General features: G+C 45.8%; 1 protein-coding gene across 2 annotated transcripts in view; it reads left to right on the top strand.

Moving 5' to 3' along the window:
- The window catches only part of CCPG1 (cell cycle progression 1), a 314,779-nt gene that overhangs the window by 157,397 nt on the left and 133,970 nt on the right, over positions 1-23,412 (top strand). Inside the window, exons 4-5 of one of the 2 annotated variants that reach the window (XM_086958333.1) lie at positions 3,738-3,805; positions 10,812-11,019. In XM_086958333.1, the coding sequence (XP_086814459.1) occupies positions 3,738-3,805; positions 10,812-11,019 (276 nt within the window). Of the gene's footprint in view, positions 1-3,737; positions 3,812-10,811; positions 11,020-23,412 lie in introns of both variants that reach the window. The other variant, XM_086958332.1, reaches the window with a different exon arrangement.

The raw sequence follows: 23,412 nt of genomic DNA, 5'->3' as shown, positions 1-23,412 counted from the left end.
TCCCTGCAACCGAAGGCTTCACTCACCATGTAAAACCAGCAAAAAAGAACATAGTAGGTAGACCTTCTGGTGGTCTGATGACACTGGTCTCAACAAGGATAGCTAAAGACATCGAACCCCTTGAACTTAAGTGTGACTGGGCATTGGGTAGTAGAGTGCGAACTACAAACAACATGTTGGGGGTTGAAAATCTATGCATAATAAATGTGTATATACAGAAAGGGAAAGCAAACTAGTATAAGGTTGAACGGAACGCTTAAAAACAGACCTAGAAGATATATGTGATTGCTATCCAAGAGATGTGCGCATGATACTGGAAGACTTCAATCATAGATTAAATACCAAAAAACGGACTCCTGGCTGAGGGATCTGCTAGGAGCATACAAAATAGAGCTTGCACAATTTCCCTGTTGTGATATTTCAACTCAAGATGATGAGCTTGGGCAACTGTGGGGGGCCATGGGAATGGTCTGTGCGAATGGAAGAAAGGGTGCGGACCGGCCTGCGAATCGTACTTTTAAAGTAGAGCAACAAATGTGCCCCATAGATTACGCTTTCATACAGGCCTGGAACTTCCATTTGCTGAAACAGTTTGAAATACTCAGGGTGGAGGGTAGTGATCATTATCCACTGCAGGTAGAACTACAGGTAAATAGCTCCCCTCATAGACGAAAAGTGCCATCAGTAGAGGTGGAATATCCCAAGCGACTTACCACGCAAATTACTGATGAATATATAAAGAAACTGAGTGCACACCAGTTAACCGTGAATTTAGATAATATAGCACCAGAAGAGGGTATAGCCTGGTATGTGGATATAATAAGGCAACTGGTGGAATGCCTCAGGATAAAATTAAAGCACGTTAAATACAAGTCTGTAAATAATGCGAAATTACACCCTAATAATATCAAACATTGGTTTGATGATGAATGCCGGAAAGTAAAGGCCGGTATTAGGAAACAGGAGAGACGCCTTAGAGGTAACTATAGTGATGAAGCGACATTAGAACTTAGGAAATTAAAGATAAAATATAAGTCAATTATTAGAGATAAAAAAAGGATCTTTAAGGATAAATGTTGGGAGAACCTACTCGAGATAATCAAAGAAAAAAATGTGAAGTTAATACAGGAATGCACTGGAAAAGTCCTAGCGACCCTGCAGAGCTCCTTGCCAGAGGACAAGTGGGTGACCTACCTAGAGGAAATTTATGGTAAATGGCCAAGGAGGGAGGGAACAATAGATGACATCTGGTCCAAAATAAGAGAAGAAATAAAAATACGCTTCTCCCCAGACCTAGTTAGAGGTATAATAACCAGGTTAAATCTAACACGGGCAGCGGGCCCAGATAATCTTCCAGCTATCATTATAAAAACGAACATAGAATGGTGGGCGGAGTTTTTTTCTAATATGTTCATAGGGATTTTAAACACTGGCAAAGTCCCAGATAGTTGGAAAGGGGCAATTATTAGGCCAATACATAAAAAAGGCGATGTAAACTCCCCAAAAAACTATCGCCTAATAAACCTTCTGGACATAGGTGAAAACGTTTGTTCCAAAATAATTCTAGGTTTACTAAAGGAGTGGGTGGATGACAAACAGATAGTACCCCCAGAACAGGGGGGGTTCAAAGAAGGCCACTCAACGGTCGACCACTGTTTTGCTCTTTGGTCCATTGCACGGAAGTCGATCGATCAGAGGGGTAATTTATTCTGCTGTTTCGTGGACTTCCGTGCAGCTTTCGACCTGGTGGACAGGGAGCAGCTGTGGGAGCAGCTGTGGTCAACACTGGTAGGGTACGAAATACAGGGTGACCTGTTAGCCCTAATCCAAGCATTGCACACAGAAAATTGGGCACAGATAATATTGGACGAAGAGGGAGGATTGACTGAGAGAATCCCAATTGGAAACGGTCTAAGACAGGGGTGCGTACTCGCCCCCCTATTCGCCCCAATTTTAGCAGACCTACCCCAAAAATTAAGAGAGGTTAGAGGGGCGAACCCGAAACTGGGAGGAAACCAGATATCGTGCCTCCTCTATGCCGATGATCTGGTGATTATGGATCAGACGGAGATAGGCCTCCAGAGAAAATTAAATAGGTTTAAAGAATACTGTACAAGTAAAAAATTAGTAGTAAACATGGAGAAGACAAAAATTGTATGCTTTGGAAGGAGTAAAACGAAGTTCTCATGGTACCTTGGCACAGTTTTGCTTGAAAGGGTAACTGACTATAGATATTTGGGAATGTGGTTTTCTGGTACCCTGAAATGGTATACACACTTGCAAGCACTAAAAATGGGGGTATTGGCGTCCGTGAAAGGCCTAAAAAGATTTAATAATACTTACGGTGAAATGTCAGATAGGCCGGTCTTAAAAGCCTACCAAGCAATGGTCCCCCCACAATTTTTGTACAGAGCCGAGGTCCTCTACTTAAATGGTAAGACCTCCTGGGATAAGAGAGGAGGGAAATGTACTAAAAAGCCTATTCCTGCTGCCTAAATCATCTATGGTGCAGGCACAAAGACTAGAGCTGGGAATCACCTCCTGGGCTATACTGCTTGTATGGCCCTTGTACGTTTTTGGCAGCGATTGGGTGCAGGGGAATTTCTTAAAATCTCCCAATGGGCCAAAGAGGAAATAGCCACTAGTGAGCTACCCTGGGCAAAAGAGTCTAGAGCTTCAATAAGTAATGCATATGGGGTGCTCGACCTGAAGGTATGCCCACCGCAAGACCTTATAACTATTGGTAAGAAAGAATTAAGGCTTCAAGGGGCCGTTATGTCTCGTATCTATGATCGGGAGTACCTTTTACAAAAGACCTCGGTAGCCCAAATGTCATTGGCCTGGGAGAGCGACCAACATTTCCCCTATGTGGACCGCCTACCAAGTTATAGCCTAAGGAGGGAAGTATTAAAAATGCGAATTGGGATAAAACCAAGTTATGCGAATATCGGGGTTCGAAACCTAATGATAGGATGTTATCGCAAATGCACTTGCACATTAGGCACCACCTGCGATATGTTACACATTTTACTAGATTGTTTGAGGTTTTTAGACATACGAAAGGAGTTTTTATGTCCTATTTTTAAAAAGTATAAGATTATGAACAGGATGCAAGCCGTTAACCTTTTGGTGGAAATGGGAAATTTAGATATAGCCTGTGCTTTGGGGAAATATATGAACAAAGTTAAGGTGTTCCTCAAGTGCACAGAGTAAAAACTAAAAAAGCCCCTCCTTAACATCACATAAAGGTGGAACAATTAAGGGATAACAGAAGTACGTGCTGCATGTTAAAGGAGTTGATGTATAGGAATGAATGAAGTGATTTTAATAACTCAAATGTCATAATACTCTGATTTTAAAAAGAAAGTTAAATTAGAAGTACTTTGAGGTGTAATATGTTTCGTGATACCGCCGTGTTATGTTTTGTTGTTCTTCTTTTTATCAGTATAAGAGGTAAAATGTACTCTTATGGTTGTAACAAACCAAATAAAGTTTTGTTTGACTGACTGCTATGGTAGATACTTCCAGTACCATGCTCTAATTAGCAGAGCATCCCACAACAAATGTACAAGGTGAAAAAAGAGCTAATGGATGCATAATATTGAGGTCTGTTCAGTGAGTACCCTGTATTAATTGGGCTGAGTTAGAAACATATATATTAAAAATGTTTAAAAGTGTTAAATACAAACCACTATGTAATATTTCTGATCTTGTTTGTTGTTTTTTTGGTTTAACAGCTCAGTGTAGCGAAGATGCCAAACCACCATCTTTCGAACCAACACCTTCATCCCTGGACGAAGTCAAGGTTAAGTTTTGCACATGTTTATACTAGATCTCTGACCTACCAAAGATGTCTCTTTGTAGAGTAGCCCATTCCAGCTGCATTTGAAATTTGTACTCCATTATCATTTTGAATTGAGCCTATTTTTAGTGCCCATTTGATACAGAAAGTGATTTTACAGTTTGAGGCATGTATGCTGCACACTCCTGCCATCTAGTGTTTGGTCCAGATGTTTGCAAGTTGTATCTGAAAGAGGCTATTAGTCATAGCTTCCTTACCTTAGTATTACCCCAGGCATCGGACTGGATCTGGAGAATTTATCTCTTAGCAGTACCCCTGCGCATTCGAATGTGGCGTCGCTTCACTCCGCATCACTCATCGTGGTTGGCGGGATGACGTTGCGATGCCCACTTAAACGCCACCCCTGCGCACTGACGTCAGTTCTTTCTTTTTCCTCGAGCCTAGCACAGATCCGGTGAGAACTTACCCCTCTAGTCAATTTGACAATTTTTGGGGGACTTTTGTTGGCTTCTTTTTTCAAGTTATCGACTCCTGGTGCACTAGGGATGTCTCATCGTCGGACCTTCTTCAAGCCATGCGAGATCTGTCACAAACTGATGTCTGTGACAAACCTGCACCTTGTGTGCCTTTGATGTCGGGAGCGCGACCAACACCCGAAGTTGTGCTCCGACTGCAGGGCCATGAAACCGAAGGCTTTGTAGGAGTGGTCTCGAAAGCTTTTGGAGGCCCGGCATTGGCTCCGGTCCCGGTCTCGCTCAAGAGGAAGGTCTCCAGACTGTTCGCAGAGCCGTCACACCTCATCTAAGTCTTCGCACTCCTCGGGTTAGTCGAGCACAAGAAAAAGGCAAAGAAGTACTGTCGCTCTTCGCCTTCTCCCCATCGGTCGGCTGACATGACGTGGGATCTGGAGCATCGTCGCTCTAAGGCTCCGTCTCCAGTGCCTGATTCTGGGACGACTCCGCGCCTCTCCGTTTGAGGGAGCTGGGGTGTCGCCTGCCCAGCTTTGTATGTTCTACAAATCCCTCCACCGCATCTTTGGGCAGCACGACTCTGCTGGAGCACTTTTGGCCCCACGGAGCCTCACCGGACGTCGCCTTCCTTACTGAAACATGGATGAACGCATCATCAACACCCGACATCGCCATAGCCATCCCGGACAACTACAAAATCATCCGAAAAGACCGCACCGGCCAAACAGGAGGTGGCATCGCCATCGTCCACAAGAACACCATAAAAATCACGACTAGCTCCGACGATATCCTTACAACCGCAGAACACCTCCACTTCCAGATCCACACCGACCCTAGGACCACACTCAGAGCCACCCTCATCTACAGGCCTCCAGGAACCCGTAAACAATTCAGCGAAGACATCACTGACTTCATCAGCCCACATGCCCTCGCCTCCGAGAACTACATTCTACTAGGAGACCTCAACTTCCACCTGGAAAAGAAAAACGACAGCAACACCACCACCCTTCTTGACAACCTGACCAATCTCGGCCTCAAACAACTTGTTGACACCCCCACCCAGTTCATTATGTCTTTATTTCGAAATAAAATTCATAAAAGACAACATACAGTACATACAATATGATAAAAAACAACCATCATATCCCGTAATATTTAAAAAGTTATAAGCATACAGCAGAGACTTCATATCATGTCATTTAATTTAAATAAGTGTTCAGTTTCTTAATGCGGATCAGCCACGCCCTTCCCAGGAATTTGGCCACACAGACCACGAAAAGCTCAGATCTAATATTACGAAACTTCTGCAGGGCTTCAAGATGGCCCCCACAATCCAATCTTCTGCATAAAGGGTTCAGCCATTTAAGTCGTGGGGCTCGATACACTGGGCAAGCAAAAAACAAATGGCCAATACTTTCCACATGATCCGGACACCAGGGACATTTATTTATTACACCCCCACCCATTTAGCCGGACACACGCTCGACCCAATCTTCACCTCCAGCAAACACATCTCCTTTGATCACACCACAGCTCTCCATTGGACGGACTACAGTTGTGTTCACTTCAGCTACAAAACCACCTCGACCCACAACCCCCCACAACCTATTCCCCGAAGAAAAGGAACAAAATCACCACCGAACAACTCCTCACATCGCTCAACCTAAACCCACCAGACCTCTCATCGGACCCCAACCAAGCGACCACCAAATTCAAACAATGGATCACTCGCAGCGCTGACGAATTAGCACCCTTGAAAAACCATCACACCAAACAGGACAGCAAAAAGGCCCCCTGGTTCAACGATGACCTTAAAAATCCAAGACGCTATGCCATACTCTCGAGAAAACATGGAGAAAAAACCCAACCACCGACAACATGAACACCTTCAAGGCAGCCACCCGCAAACACCACCAGCTGATTCGATCCACCAAGATATCAGCATTCAAGAATCGACTCGACAACAACGCCCATAACAGCAAGGAACTATTCAACATCGTCAAAGAATTCACCAACCCCACCGCAGCCTCAAACGACATCACTCCCTCCCAAAACCTCTGCGATTCGTTATCCTCCTTCTTCTACAACAAAATTGCCGACATACAGAACAGCTTCGAAAACAGCTCCAACGAACAATCCTCTCCACCCCCCCCAGAACCTAAACCGCCCTCTAACAACCTCAGCGCCTGGAACCCAATCACCACTGAAGACACCATCCGCCTAATGAATTCCCCCCACTTTGGCTCGCCAACCGACCCTTGCCCCCACCACATCTTCAACAAAGCAGACTCCATTATCGCACCCCATCTCGGGAATGTCATCAACTGCTCCTTCAACTCTGCTACCTTCCCATAAAAGCTGGAAACATGCCGAAGTCAGCGCCCTCCTGAAGAAACCCACAGCAGACCCCTCGGAACTTAAAAACTACCGCCCCACATCCCTCCTCCCATTCCCGGCCAAAGTCATTGAGAAAGCCGTCAATAGCCAACTCGCCGCCTTCCTCGAATCCAACAATTCCCTCGATCCCTCACAGTCCGGCTTTCGAGCCAAACACAGCACCGAAACCGCCCTCATCGCAGCAACAGACGACATCCGAACACTACTGGACAACGGAGAAACAGTGGCCCTCATTCTACTCGACCTCTCCGCCGCCTTCGACACGGTCTGTCACAGCACCCTCATACAACGCCTCAGCAACATCGGCATACAAGGAAAAGCCTTGGACTGGATCATCTCGTTCCTAGCTGGGAGAACTCAGCGAGTCCGACTCCCCCCATTCTGATCAGAGGCCACCGAAGTCATCTGCGGTGTACCGCAAGGATCATCACTCAGTCCCACCCTCTTCAACGTTTACATGAGTCCACTCGCTTCCATCGCACGTCAACACAACCTCAACATCATCTCCTACGCTGACGACACCCAGCTGATCCTTTCCCTCACCAAAGACCCCAACACCGCCAAAACCAATCTTCACGAAGGCATGAAAGAAGTAGCCGTATGGATGAAAAACAGCCGCCTTAAACTTAACCCAGACAAAACGGAAGTGCTCATCCTAGGATCATCCCCCTCTGCCTGGGACGACTCATGGTGGCCTTCGGGTCTGGGCTCAGCACCCATACCCACAGACCACGCACGCAACCTTGGCTTCATCCTAGACTCCTCACTCTCGATGACCAAACAAGTCAACGCCGTCTCATCCTCCTGCTTCAACGTACTTCGTATGCTCAAAAAAATCTTCCATTGGATCCCCGCCGAGACAAGAAAGACTGTCACCCACGCACTGGTTACGAGTCGACTAGACTACAGAAACACCCTCTACGCCGGAACTACAGCCAAATTACAGAAAAAACTCCACCGCATCCAAAACGCATCAGCGAGACTCATTCTGGACATCCCTCGCCAAGATCACATTACCGGCTACCTGAAAGACCTCCACTGGCTAGATATAGAAGGGGCAAGTTTGTGCTTCCAAGAATGGCTGATGGCCGGCCTTGACAGCTGTATTCCGGCTAAACAGGGTTGAAAGGGACGTGGGCTATCTAATCCATGGTTCAATGATTCTCTAACTTTAGCAAAGAAGGGCTGCAAGCCGCTTGAGCGCGCTTGGCGCCGCTCTTATGAGGCGTCTGCAAAATTAGAATATCAGGCGGCTGTCAAGCAATATCATAAGCTCATTCGGAGAGCACGGGCGGAGTTTGTAGCCAATAAGATTCTGGCCAGTACAAACCCTGCAAAGACCATCTTCTCCCTGCTCAATAGCATGAAGAGTGCGGGCGCTCCTAGAATCTCTCCCATTGCTTCTAATCGCCAGTGTTATGTACTAGCGCAGCACTTCGTGAATAAAGTTGAGCAGATCTATCACTAGCCTTTCTAAGGCGACCCCATCACCCCCCTACGGAGAGAGTGGTGCCTGGAAGGGAGGTATATCATGGAGGGTAACTGTTTATCATCATTCCCACTTCTGACGCCCCCGGAATTTGAGGCCGTGTGCCATAAAATCAAGTCCGGTTCCCCAGCTGACTCGATGTCACCTGCCCACTTTCACCAGTTCCACTCTTTGATTTCTCCTGTGAGTTTAGAATTGGCCAATCTGTCTCTGAGGTCAGCTTCTGTACTGAGGGCGTGGAAGCACGCCAAAGTCATCCCTTTGATAAAAAACAACCCTCTCTTGATCCAGAAGATCCTGGTAATTATACCCCTATTTGCCAGCTGCCTTTTTTGGCTAAGTTGGTGGATGCACACGTGAACCCCACTCTATCTAAATTCATTGAGCAGCACAACATCTTTGATCCATCACAGCACGGCTTTCGACCACGGCACAGCACCGAATCAGAGCTATTGGCAGTGTTGGAATTCAACTGGAGTAGGTTGGACGTGGGAGACTCGGCGGCCTTGGTCCTGTTGGACCTAAGCGCAGCTTTTGATACAGTGTCTCATGTGATTCTTCTCGAACGCCTCTTGGAAGTTGGGATTAGGGATGGGGCTTTGGATTGGATCCGGTCTTTCTTAGAGGAACGATCCTTCCAGGTCTCAGTACCACCTTTCCATTCCCAGGAATTTGCCCTACACCAGGGGGTACCAGAGGGCTCCATCCTAAGCCCACTTTTGTTAAGTCTTTTTGTGAGACCCTTGGCGGAGGTGGCAAAAGGCAAGGGGATGTCCCTGGTGTTGTATGCCGACGACACCCAGTTGGTAATTGCTTTCTCCAAAAATTGCTGTGGCACTTTGGACAAGTTCAAGGAGGATCTTCTGGCCATCTCCGACTGGATGGCTGCAAACTGTTTACTGTTAAATGCCAGTAAATCAGAGATTCTGCTGTTTAGCAAGGATCAGGAGCTATGGTCCGAGCAGTGCTGGCCGGTCCACCTCAAACCCGCCCCGTTACCTAAGGTGGCTGTGAAGAACTTGGGCATGTGGTTCGATAACTGACTGACGTTTGAGAAACAAGCAAAAGCTGTTGCTGCCGTTTACTTTGGCCTCTTGCGAGGATTGGGACACCTGCTTGTTTTTTTCCCTCCCAAAGTTTGCCAGACTATTGTTCAGGCGTCCATTCTTTCCAGGTTAGACTACGGTAATTCTTTATACATGGGCGCTAATAGAGCCCGCATTAAGCGTCTGCAGAGGGTCCAGAATGCGGCGGCATGCCTTTTGGTGGCACTACCTAGATCATGCTCGGTGGCGCATGTGCTCCCCAAACTTCATTGGCTGCCCGTCGAAAAGCGCCTTCAGTTTAAATTGCTGTGCATTTCACACAAGATTCTGATGCACAAAGCTCCATTTGGGCTATCTCGTTTGTTGATGCCCTATGTGCCTGGGCGTTCACTGAGATCTGCCGACCATGCGCTTGTTTGTGCACCTCAAGTCTGGAGAGTGAGCTTTATAGATACCGCCTAGAGCACATTCCACTCGTAAAATAGGAGCATCTATGGGCTTTTTAGGTAACATTTGTATAGCTGACATTAATAAAGCAGCAACATGGTCCACACCCTACACGTTTACTAAACACTATTGTGTGGATGTGTTAGCACGTCAGCAAGCCAATGTAGGGCAAGCAGCGCTAAAGACACTTTTTCAAACAACAGCAACACCTACCGGTTAGCCACCGCTTTGGGAGAATACTGCAATATAGTCTGTTCAAAGCATGTGTATCTTCAGTACACATTCCTCAAACGGATTATGTTACTTACCCTGTAAGCATCTGTTCTTGGCATGTAAAGCTGTAGATTCACATGCAACCTCCCACCTCCCCTGTAGTTGTTGCAGATCTCATTATTCACTTTACATATGCATGGACATCTCTGTATTACACTCAATTACTCCTTTATCACCCTCTTGCGAGAAAACAATCTAACAGTGGAGTTGATGCCCATGCGCACTATCACCGAAAGGAGGAGCCACCTTACCTTGTGACTGAGAAAGACTTCTTCGTAGAAAAACAATTTGCAAACATCCAGACCCAACACTAGATGGCAGGAGTATGTAAAGCATGTGAATATACAGCTCTACATGCCAAGAACAGATGCTTACTGGGTAAGTAACATAATCCTTTTGTAATGCTTTGGTAAATACATTTAGATCAAATATATAATTTAAAATCATCTGTCTCATAAATTCCTCAAACATCTTAATACAAGATAAACTAAACTATTTAATGTTATTTGTTTACACAATACTAATTAGGTCACCACCATAAACACATGTGAAATTCTCCTTTTTTATAAGTCAGTTTTTAGGGAATTAGCAGAACTATAGAACACAACTTCACCTCTATGCAGACTGATAAAACCTGACATTTCTTTAATGCATGCTGCTTTGTTCTTTGCTTTTCCTGTGTGCTAAAATAGGCCTACTTGTGCTTTAAAGAAACAACACTGCTTTTCATTGTGTTGTAGTAGGTCATTCCTAAGTGATAGAAATGGTGTGCTCATTTGAGATGAAGGTTACCCTTCTGATTAATTCCTTTTACTCTGGAAATTTCCTGTTGTTACTAAAAGCATATATCACTCTCCATGTAACCCCCGTTTCAATTATTTTATTAGCTTGTGGAGGAAAAATTACCTGATGACAGTGTGTGTATTGGTACCACCAGCGATGATTCTGATATTGTTACCCTTGAGGCACCCAAGGTGGAAGAAGTTGGCTCCCAAGAATTTGACGATGCTGTGGAGGAGAAAGCAGATGACAGTGAGGATTTGAACCTGGGCTCTTCTTCCAGCAGCCAATATGCATTCAGTCAACCAGAAACTGGTAAGAGGCCCTAATATACAAAGAAAATTCAGATTTGAGACTTCAGGCGGGGCATTAGTATTTGCATTTCTAAGCTTGATTTTCAGGCATCATACCAATGCATTTAGGTACTTTGATTTATTTCAAAGTACTTGTGACCTGAAAAGCCTTTTTTGTGTAGTAATCAAAATGTGCATTGAGAATGCTGTGGCATGCTAGCCAAAGGCTCATGTATAAAGGTTGCCCTAGTTACAGCATACCATTTACGTTCTCTATTCCTTTATATAGAAGCGTCAGTAGGAAGATATAGTGAAGCCCGTCTTTATGCATGTGTGACATTATTCTGAATCCTTTGCAGGGATCTGCAAGAAATAAAAGTCAAAAGTAAACACATTTCAGATAGGATCCAATTGTGTACAGCAGGTTTGCAAACTTCCACCACTGTGAGACGAGAAAGTGCATTAAAGGTGTGAAATGTGATTCCCTGACTGCTATGAAATTTGCTCTGTGACTTGAGAAAACACACATTTTTCCTTATTGTTAACCCTTATGGGACTTGGGCAAATTGTACAATGTTATGAAGAATGTCATTTACATGATGGATATATTTTTGTTTTGTTTTGGTTGTTACAAAGAACATGAACTGGGTGGAATTGTTGTTTTCATGCCCTTTGGTTTTCTTTGAAGTAAATTTGACATTCACCCCACACAAAAGTCAACCCGCCCAATCCTTTTTCTAGTGTCAATTGTTTGCGGAGGATGTGTTGTCATTTCTTAACATAGTTGCATATTCTTACTCTGAACAATGTTGTGTGTTTGTACATGCCAAGACTGGAGGTGTTATCTCCTAATAGTGAAAAGATTATCAAGCTCCATTGCCTTCTTGTAGAGCATTTCCTTGTATTGAGGGTCATCTACTGTGTCTTTTGGACTTGAGCATCCTCATACATAGTCCCCCCCGTCGTGCACAGCAAGCTGTGATTGACCTCCTCGAGTTTTTTCAGATTAACTTTTTTTACTTTAATTGTAAAAGTTTCCAGATAGTCCAAATTCCAACTGCTTGTCCCCCTTTTGATATTTTGATACACCTGCCCACCACTACCTCTGTGTGTTGGGTACTTGATGCAAATGAAATAAGGTCATTCAGTAGGATAATTATTTAACGTTTTAAAATAGCCAGTAAAAACTGTGTTTAAAAATGAAATGCCTTCTTGTATTCTGAACCTTGGTTGAGTGAGAAGGTGCTCACCCCCTCCTTTTCTGCCTGAGATTAGATTCTGCAGCTGGTGCTCGTTATAACGCATGTCAGTAATGCTTCTTTTTCTTCTTCATAAAGATTTGAAGAGCACAACGCTTTCCCTATTGACACCAAAGCAATACTCTTTCTTAAAATCTCTTTTAATGTTGTATTCTATTTCCCTCCTTTTCTTTGGTTACAAAGAAGATCTGTTGGAGAAGTACTGGCAGGTTCCAGAGAATGTAAGGGAATGGAGTGATCAACTGATGAAGTATGTGGCTGTCAGCCATACTTTCCAAGGTGGTGTGACTGAGTTTGATTAACGTGTTTTACTCACTGCTTTTGCTTTGCAGTTTTTTAAGGGAGCCCTTATCAAGCATGAATGTCATCTTAATCTGTTCTTGTTGAGTTAAAAACCCAAACGGATGCAGTTTTAGGTCTGGCTTTACAATTCAGCTATCCTTGACCTGATGTGGTTTAAAAAAGGGAACTTTCAGAAGTATTACAGAGAAGGACAGTGGCTTCGACCATATTTTGGCTCACCTGATTACAACTTTTTATTTGGCAAAAACTTCTGGTCACTTCCTACTGAGCAAGAGCTACTTTGCGGTTACTTTTGATGCAAAACTATCCCTGAAGAACCATGTCAATAAAGTAGCAGGGACTGGCTTTGCGCTTCTGCGTAGTCTTAGTTAGCTTTTCCCATTGCTGCCGGCTCAAGCAAAATCTCAATCGATGCACAGCCTTATTCTGAGCAGGCTACATTACTGTAACTATCTTATCAATAGAATCCAAGAGTCGCTGGCAAATTAGCATTAAACAGATCTCCTACATCTGATGCAATGAAGGAACTACAATGGCTTCCTCTGGAACAGGTTTAATCCAGGGAGATTACTCTGTTCAATGGCACCAAACCTTCAATGTGTAACCAGATTCCGTAAGACCAGATAAGGTGGTTTAGCCTTTACGGTTAACGCCGCCCAGTTCTGAAACAAGTTACCAGGCACTCACAGATCATCAACTGGTCTACTACACTTTAGGAAGGCCTTGAAGACATGGCTCTTCCGTAAGTGATCATGTGGTCTTCGAGTGCTCACTTTTACATCCAGTATGTTAAGATGAAAGCTCCTAGTGCCAGGATACCTGTAGGGTGAAAGTTTGCAATACATAAATGTTATAAATAAATAAAATAAATAGCCTTCGCATGACCCCAGAGGTTGTGCCATGTCTAAGACAACGGGTTGTGCTAAGGCACACTCTCCCTTTGCCCCGTAGGGTTCACACCACATGTAAAAAAAATGGGGCACATAAGCTTTTTAAGATAGTATTCCTTTTACCGATATTTGCAAGGCTGATACGTGGCCAACACCCCCCAACTTTACAAAGCATTACTGTGTAGATCTTCTTGTATGTCAAAGGCTTTTGTTGTCCAAGCAGTACAAAGAATTCCTTTTCGGACAACTGATCATCTGCTCGCTTGCTTGGAGAGGGACTGCTTTATAGTGTATGGAGAGCATATGTATTTACAGCCACACATGCTACAAACTTAAAACGTTACTCACACTGTAACTATCTTTCTGATGGATACTTTTAAACCCAGATTCCACTCCTTGTGAATACTCCCAGGCGCCCGACTGATCTGGAGAATTTTCTCAGCAATCCCTTGCATTGTGCGGCTCCCCATCGAATCTGTCCCACCACGGATGCAAGTATAGAACCCCTACATTGTTGCCACCTCCAAACGCTCATGTCAGTTCCTCTCTTTCGGCACCTTTCAGCGCGAATTCGAAGCTTGCTCCCTCAAATTCTGCCCGACCTGACAGAACTTTTTTCTTTTAAATATCTCCAGTGTGCAGCTGCTATGTCCCCTCCAAAAATGGCAGGGTTTTATCCCTGTAATGATTGCCACAAACAGATCTGTGTGATGGACCCCTACAAGGTCTGTCTCTGATGTCAAGGCTCCTCACACGATTCAATATTATGAGGCTACTGCACGAAGATGAGTCCGAAGGCCATTAGGGGCCGCAAGCCCAGTTTTTATGTCACGCAATATTGACAAAAAGCATGGAAGGCCCGGTCTCGCTTGAAGTCAAGGACCTGATTTTGCGGCCGACTCTGATCATTCCTCTTCAAAATCCAAGTCATCCGTTAATTCAAAGGAGAACAAAAATTCCAACACTACTCGTCTTCATCTCTTCACTCCTGCCATGCTGAATCGCACAATGCTTCAAAACCGACTCCAGCACTCTTCCCAATGCATACTACATTCCCAGATCCATTGGTGACTCCACAACAGATCCAGGAGAACAGAGACACCATGATGTGACTATTTGGTACCCTACCAGATCTCTGTGGTGTGCCTATGGGCCCTAAGGATCCACGGACGCCACACGTGAGATTAGGTTTGTCAGATCTGTCCCTAACTGTACCACTCTACAGGATAAGCCTAGAATCCGAGGTTGGCGTCAAGCTCTATACTATCAATGATGCCGAAACAGACACCGCAACCCCACGCTACGACCCCAACGAAGGAGCAGATAGTCCTTTCGAACTTGGAGGCGAATCTGCAGCGACCTCCACTTAAACAGTTATCGTCTTTTCTTCTTGCCTACTCCGATTTTGAGACGTTACCACAGCACTATAACATCCCTGTCCCCAATGATGACAGTCAGGTTTATGACCATGAAAATCTGTTTTTGCACCTACAGGATGCAAGTGGACTTCTACCTCTCCTTATATTGGTCTACATCATTCACCCAAACCAGGACAAGCTACAGAAGAGTATCTCTCTTTTGCACTGGCAATGAGGAGAGCAGCAGAGGTCCTTGATCTGACACTTCCACCCATTGAAGTCAAAACTAACATCCTCACTGAGGCCCTACAGGCAGAACAGACTTGACATGAGCCTGTTCTGCCATTCAGTCAGGCCATTACATACACTCTGCTGGACTCAAGTGGAAAACCAGGATCTTGTCCAAAAGCAAACCATCATATGACAAGAAGACCTAGACCTGCTCCAGGAGACACTTCCTTGTTCCCCAACACCCTACTCCAGAAAGCCTGGTGTTTCAGGCGTTGACAAGCAAGTTAAACCCTAATACGTTTCCAATCACTACACCGGGCCTAGTCGAAACGTATGGAAACATTTGCAAAACGGATGTTCTCCTCCACTAGTCTTACCCTAGACTTGGTGAGTTCCAGTTGCCTCCTCAACAGATCTCTCATGTGTTATGCAAAGATCTTGACAGCAGTCCCAGAAGACCTCCGTTCCAACCCCCACCATGTCATCCAGAATGGTCAAGGTGCTGCAAAGAATGTCATTGGCTGGGTCCTGAATACTACTGACTGCTTGGGTAGAGCAGTCTGAACTAGTGTGGGGCCCCAGTACCACAGTTGAATTTGCTCAACTCTGTTTTCAAACATTGTCCAACAATTAAGGATGAATATGCCTTTTGATGACACTGCTCCCTTGGGTTACTGCTTGGGCAGTTTTCCCAATAGTTTCACTCATTTTGAAGCTTCTGGAGGGGTTCTCAGCAGAGGTAGCGGCAGACCCTGCCTCAGCAGCAACTGACTGCCAAACCCTGTTGATACTGTGGCAAGGGATGCGGTTGCCATAGTCCATATACCCCAGGGAAATTAACTATCCTCCTCCCTCCCCTTTTCGCAGCTGCTGCAAAATCTCCTTAATTTATCCTCTGTAGCGCAGAAATGCCAGTGGAAGGCAGTATCGTCTTTTATCCCAACAGGTGGTGAGTTTAATTCCAGACCAGTGGGTGCTCTAGGTTATTCAGAACGGATACGCTCTTCCTCTCCCTACCACCTTTCACGACATGCCTCCTACACTGCAACTCCTCCTGGAGGACCACTTGTCCATTGTGGGAGAAAAAGTATAGGCTCTCTTGGAAAAGGCCACCATAGACCGGGTAACGGTATCAGACAGTTTTTTTTCTCATTTTACTACTTGATGCCAAAGAAGGATGGAGTTTAGAGCATCTACCAGAAGAAGAATGTTCGAGGCATGTGGGCTGCTGAATTCATATCTGTGCATAGATCGCCGCCTAGTGTTGGGTCCGGATGATTGCACATTGTTGTCCTGGAAGAGTCTTCGAAGTATCACGAGATAGGTGGTTCCTCTCCTGGACTACAGTGCGCATGGGCATCCTCTCCATCCTCACATTGTTTTTTTCCGCCATTGGGTTCGGATGTACTTTCTTAACAAGTTCGGAATCGATATAAAACACCTTTCACAAGGCCAAAAGGCTTTCGGGGCGTCGGTATTGTCTTTCGTTCGGTGCCACGTACTTGTTCCAGTTCTTCGAACCGGACGTCAACAGCTTTTGCTTTTCTCGACACCAAAGGCCCCATCAACGATCGACGATGGAACGGAGCCCGTTCAAACGATGCCCCGTTTGCAACTCTAAATACCCTCACATCGACGTGCACCCGGTGTGCAATAAATGCCTATCCCCAGACCACGACGAGGCCAGCTGCATGGCCTGTTCTCGGTTCAGGTCGAAAAAAACACTTCGGCTTCGACGCGCCGCAAGACAGTCGGCACGGGAAACGGCGCCCGACCCGGAGAACATCTTCGAGGCAGAAGACGAAGAAGGCGTCGATGAAGAGGATCCTGAACAACAGCCGGATCCTGCGTCGGAGCACAACTCCTAACTATGACGTGGACGAAGAAGAAGACTACATCCATGATGAAGACGTCGTCGAGGCAGGGGACGACGCAGAAGCCATCGGAGCCGTCGAGGCATCGCTGAAAGGCCTTAGCCGAGACCTTAATCCACATTCTATAGCCCCGCATCCTATGGAGTCGTACAAGATACCACTTAAAAAGAAAAGGGGCTCTGCCACCTCACCTGTTCTTTTTGAATCTGTACAGTCCTATGGACAAGAATAAGCCTATTCTCCCACACGTACCAATGAGGATGTGGGGGAAGGATACAATGAGGAGGAATATAATTATCCTATTGACACAGATCAAGAGGAGTCTCAACCCTGGACTGACCCTGTTGACCCTGGTGAGCCACACACCACGCCTGACACTCAGTCCTATGCAGTCAAAACCTCGCCTACTGAAGATACAGCTGCGTTTAACGCATTAATTGAAAGGGCAGCCAATAACCATGATGTGGAAATGCACGCTGATCCGGTAGAGGAAGACTTTTTGTTTGACACTTTCTCAACTTCAGAAAGATCAGTAAAGACATTGCCTATGCTAAAGGGTGTCCTTAAACACGCTAGTGACTTCTTCAAAGAAACCACAAGGGCAAGGGTTGTGAACTCAAGAATTGAAAGGAAATACCGGCCTGCGCCTGTAGACCCTACGTATATCAGAGGCCAGCTCCCATTGTACTCCTTAGTAGTGGCTAATGCCCGTAAGAGAGCGAACTCTCAAACAAGTGGTGATGCTCCTCCTCCGGACAAAGAATCCAAAATCTTGGAAGCTTCTGGCAAACGAGTGGCGGCTCAAGCGGCAAATATTTGGAGGATTTCAAATACACAGGCCCTATTAGCCAGATATGATAGAGCTCATTACGACACATTAGAGCAGCTACTACAACACCTGCCTGATGTCTATAAGGAGGGAGCAGAAATGCTAATACAGGAAGGGAAGCTGATTTCAAATGCAGCTATTAAATGCGCGCTAGATGCAGCAGACACGGCAGCTAGGGCCATCAACACAAGTGTGATGCTCAGGAGGCATGCCTGGCTACGCATCTCTGGTTTTAAGCCAGAGATCCAAACAACTTTACTCAATCAGCCGGTTAACCCTGACTTTCTATTTGGTCCTGATGTAGACACGACCCTAGAACAAATTAAGAAAGACACTGAGACAGCCAAATCCATGGGAGCTCTACAGTCACAACACTTCAGGGGCGGTTCCTTTCCTTGCTCCGGTAACAGGGGAGCCTCTAGAGGTCAAGCGTCACAGCAAACCCAATACAACAAAGGAGGCACACAGACCACCTATAACAAAAACAATAGGGTGGATACCGTGAGAACAGCACCAAAGGCAGAGGCAGAGGAAATAATAATGCCAGATCCTCCCCCTCCAATAAACAGTGACGTCTTGTCACTGCCCCCAGACCATATAACACCGGTCGGGGGAAGACTTCAACAGTTCCTGCAGGTCTGGGAAGGCATTACCACAGACAGGTGCGTGAGACAACTTATCCAATATGGCTATTGTCTAGAACTAACCTCCACTCCACCCAACATACCCCCAAGGCACCGGCCTATGTCCGCAGAGCACATGCACTTATTGCAGCAAGAAGTCATCTGCATGCTGCAAAAAGGGGCCATAGAACTCGTGCCTTTAGAACAACAGGGTACAGGGGTGTACTCGCTGTACTTCTTAATCCCAAAGAAGGACGGGTCTCTCAGGCCCATTCTAGACCTCAGACCCCTGAACCAATACATCTTGTCAGAACATTTTCACATGCCCACTCTGCAGCAAGTACTACCGTTGCTCAGTCAGGGAGATTTCCTAGCAACCCTAGACCTAAAGGACACATATTTCCACATTCCAATTCACCCAGGACACAGGAAATACCTCAGGTTCACCATAAACAACCAGCATTACCAGTTCAAGGTCCTGCCTTTCGGGGTCACTACAGCCCCCAGAGTGTTTACCAAGTGCTTGGCGACAGTAGCTGCGCACCTTCGGAGACAACACATCCATGTCTATCCTTATCTGGACGACTAGCTTGTCCAAGCAAAGTCAGCCGAGCAATGTGCCAGCCACATGTCCCGCACAATTCACCTCCTACACAGTCTAGGATTTTCACTGAATTACCCAAAATCTCATCTACATCCCGCACACGTACAACAGTACCGAGGAGCGCAAATAGACACTCTGGCAACAACGGCACAGCCAAACTCAGCAAGAATCAACCGCATGCAATTGCTGATTCAGAAATTCAGACCCCAACACTCACTCCCAGCGCAAGTGTTTATGCAGCTGATAGGCATAATAGCCTCCTGCATCTTCATAGTCCCTCAGGCGAGGCTACACATGCGTCCGCTTCAGGAGTGCTTGGCACGACAGTGGAATCAGGCTCAGTGACATCTAAAATACCTAGTGTTGGTGACCGGTCGTGCATACAACTCTCTGCATTGGTGGAACACACAAAACCTTTGCAGGGGACGACCGTTCCAAGAGCCTGTGCCACAGATAGTGCTGACGACGGACGCATTTCTCCAGGGCTGGGGAGCGCATGTCCTCCATTATACAGTGCAGGGACTATGGACGGCGCAGCAGCAAAAGATGCACATCAACCTGCTAGAATTGATGGCAATCTTCATGGCAATGAAGGCGTTCCAATTGCATTTGTGCAACAAAGTCGTGCTGATCCGGACGGACAACATGACTGCCATGTATTACATCCAGAAGCAGGGAGGGACACACTCTCCACAATTGGCACACCTAGCCCAGAGCATGTGGAAGTGGGCCATTCAAAGAAACATGTTCCTCATGGCGGAACAACTCCCAGGCAAGGACAACCAGATGGCGGACCTGCTCAGCAGGCACAGCCACCAAATGCACGAGTGGGAGATACATCCCTCGGTGCTACAACCGTATTTCCAGCAGTGGGGTCATCCAGAGATAGACCTATTCGCCACAAAGGAAAACGCCAAATGCCAAACCTTCGCCGCCAGGTTCCCACACCCGCAGTCTCAGGGCAATGCGATTTGGATGAACTGGTCAGGCAGATTTGCATACGCTTTCCCCCCAGCTCCACTCATACCGCTAGTGGCACGCAAACTGCGACAGCACTCAATAACACTCATCCTAGTTGCTCACACGTGGGCGAGGCAAGCATGGTACACCATGTTATACAGCTAGGAGGTTTTTTAGGTAACCCGAGTAATTAGGCGCACAACCTGAGTGGCCGCAAAGTGAGATGTAACATAAAATAAACAGTATAGGCAATAGGGCGAGCGGTAATCCCTCACAACCGCTCAAGGTTTAGACCAAGATGATCCAAACAAAACACCAAAACAACAGCACAGCCCCTGCACTTATACAGTATTAGTCATTGGCAAACGGCGCCGGGAACTACAAGAGGGAGTAATATACGGATAAGGTGTACCCGCCTTTTCTTAGCCGAGCACTACCACTTATAACGACTCCTCCCGGTTACAGTTCGTACTGATAACCTTTAAGATCCGACCGTTACGCGGACAGCGTATTCGCAAACTTTGAAACTTCAACCCGATACACACCTCAAGTATCACTCTGAACGGGTTTTTAACCAACACCAACTCGCCCTATTTTCAGATAAGGCCCTGAAGATTCGCAGTGTGTTCCCTGCGATGAAACACGTGTTGGCCCAATTTAAGGAACAATAAATTGATACTCCACACCAGAACGTCTTTTTGAACTTTGTCACGTCATTTGGAAGGCCTGTTATTCTCGAAATGTTATTCTGAAAGTGCTGATGCATGTTACCAACCATTTCTAAAGAAACCAACATTAGCAAGAATGGACTAATACTGTATAAGTGCAGGGGCTGTGCTGTTGTTATGGTACACCACGTTCCTAGAACTATCCGTGGTGCTTTATCAAAGACTGCGAATCACACCCAGTCTTCTCAAGCAGAGCCATGGAGACATTCAGCACCCAAATCCGCAGCAGTTGAGCCTTGCAATATGGCTCCTGAGGTCATAGTTTGGCTACCTGAACCTGCCCCCTGACTAAATGAACATTATCAGGGAGGCTAGAAAATCTACAACAAGGGCGTGCTATGCGGCAACATGGAAGCGGTTTGTCATTTATTGTTCCAATAATAACATAAATCCGCTTGATGCGTCAACGCAAAACATTATATGTTATTTGTTGCACCTGCACAGATGCAATCTAGCATATAGTTCCATCAGAATACATTTGGCTGCGATGGCAGCTTATCTTCAAAACAGATAGCACCTTTCCCCTCTTCAGAGTGCCGGCCATTAAAGCTTTTATGGAGGGACTCAAAAGAGTGATTCCTCCCAGACACCCAACTTCACCTGTCTGGAATCTAAACCTAGTCCTCACCAGACTGATGGGGCCACCTTTAGAACCTCTTCACTCTTGTGAGATACAGTTTCTGACATGGAAGGTGGCCTTTCTAGTAGCGATCACATTGCTAAGAAGAGTTAGTGAGCTTCAAGCCCTAACTATTCAAGAGCCTTTCATACAGATTCATGCTAATAGGGTAGTGCTACGTACCAACCCTAAATTTATGCCTAAGGTGGTGTCACAGTTCCACATTAACCAAACCATAGAACTGCCAGTATTCTTCCCAAATCCAGATTCAGTGGCAGACAGAGCACTGCACACACTAGATGTTAAAAGAGCTCTCCTGTATTACATAGACAGGACAAAAGATTTCAGAAAAACTAAGCAACTGTTTGTTGCCTTCTCTCCACAGCACAAAGGCAACCCCATTTCCAAATCAGGTATAGCCAGATGGATTGTTAAGTGCATACAGATCTGTTATCAAAAAGCTAAACGCACATTAACAGTTCCCCCATGAGCGCATTCCACACGCAAGTTAGGGGCATCCATGGCTTTCCTAGGTAACATTCCGCCAGGGGATATATGTAGAGCAGCCACATGGACCACCATACATACATTCACAAAACACTACTGTGTAGATGTACACTCCAAACAGCAAGCTGCTGTAGGTCTGGCTGTTCTCAGAACTCTTTTTCAGGCTGCTGCAGCTGGCACGGGCAACCACCGCTAAGGAGGAAACTACTATTTATTCTACGCACTGATATGAATTCAGCCGCCCACATGCCTCGAACGGAATATGCTACTTACCAGTATGCATCTGTTCTTGGCATGTAGGGCTGCTGACATTCATATTGCCCGCCCTCCTCCCCGGTGCCTGTCGCAGCTGTAGCATTCAGAATTATTCTCAGGCATGGTCATCACTTACTGTATCATACTCCATCTCTGCCACAATGGCGAAAAACAATCTGAGGATAGAGAGGATGCCCATGCGCACTGTAGTCCAGGGGAGGAGACACCTATCTTGTGATACTTCGAAGACTCTTCCAGGACAACAATGTGCAATCATCCAGACCCAACACTAGGCGGCGATCTATGCACAGATATGAATGTCAGCAGCCCTACATGCCAAGAACAGATGCATACTGGTAAGTAGCATATTCCTACCCAAGGTAAGTAACTTGTTTGTTAATAGCGTGTAGTGCTGTAAATTCACATGTGCCCACCCTTCTCCCTGGCAATCAGCGATGATCATAGATGTTTCGGTATCTTACTTTGTTTTACTTTACTATGCACAGAACACCTTTTAGCTATGACACTGCACTCTCCTCAAATTAGTCGCCCTCTATGCTGAAAACAATCTGAAGGGGAATCAGTGTGCTGATGCATTGTAGACCAAGTGAGGACTCAAATGTCTTGGAAGAAAAACAAGTTTGCAACTTCCAGGCCCTCCAGTAGATGACAAGAGCATGCAGAGCATTTTACACTACAGCACTACACATTACGAATAGATGTTTACTGAGTAACATTTTTCATGATATTCTGTGGAAGTGAAATGTATGGTGACAGGCGAGTATTAAGTACTGTGTTGCCACATGAGTCTTGCAGGTTGTGAAAGAAGCCCAGTGTGTCAAGTCAGAATCCTGTACCTCATTGGAAAGAGGGGGAGCAGGGCAAGTTACATTAGTTTTCTTGCTGTGTAGGCATATGAAAAATGCAAATAATTCAATAAATTAGGCCACCAGCTCCACAGGAGGCCATCGCACAAGGGAGATACAAACTCCAAACCCTGCACCACATGGTCATAATGCACCAAGTAATATGCAGGCAACAAACATAGCAAAATCCTCAAAAGGAGAAATTGTTAATGGTCCACACACATCTCGGCTTCTTAGAAACATTATCTTTTGAGAAATTGTAACACATACATGTACTGTTGAGATGTGTATGAGCCCCACCCCCACCCACCCATGCAAGGGCACTGCAGGATGGGTGGGTTGTGAGTGCGCGGTGAGTGGTTTATGAATACAAGGTGAGTGGCTTGTGAGTGCAATGTGAGCGGTGTTGAAAAGCATATGAATAGTGCTTGAGAGCAGGGTGGACAGTGGATGTGAGTGCAATGTGAGTCCAGTGTGAGTTGAAGATAGGAGGTGTGTGAGTTCTATGA

This window comes from Lissotriton vulgaris, chromosome 2_1 (assembly GCF_964263255.1).
Source record: "Lissotriton vulgaris chromosome 2_1, aLisVul1.2, whole genome shotgun sequence".
Lineage (NCBI taxonomy): Eukaryota > Metazoa > Chordata > Amphibia > Caudata > Salamandridae > Lissotriton > Lissotriton vulgaris.
Note: the sequence above shows the minus strand (reverse complement) of the source record. Positions and strands in the feature narration are given on the sequence as shown.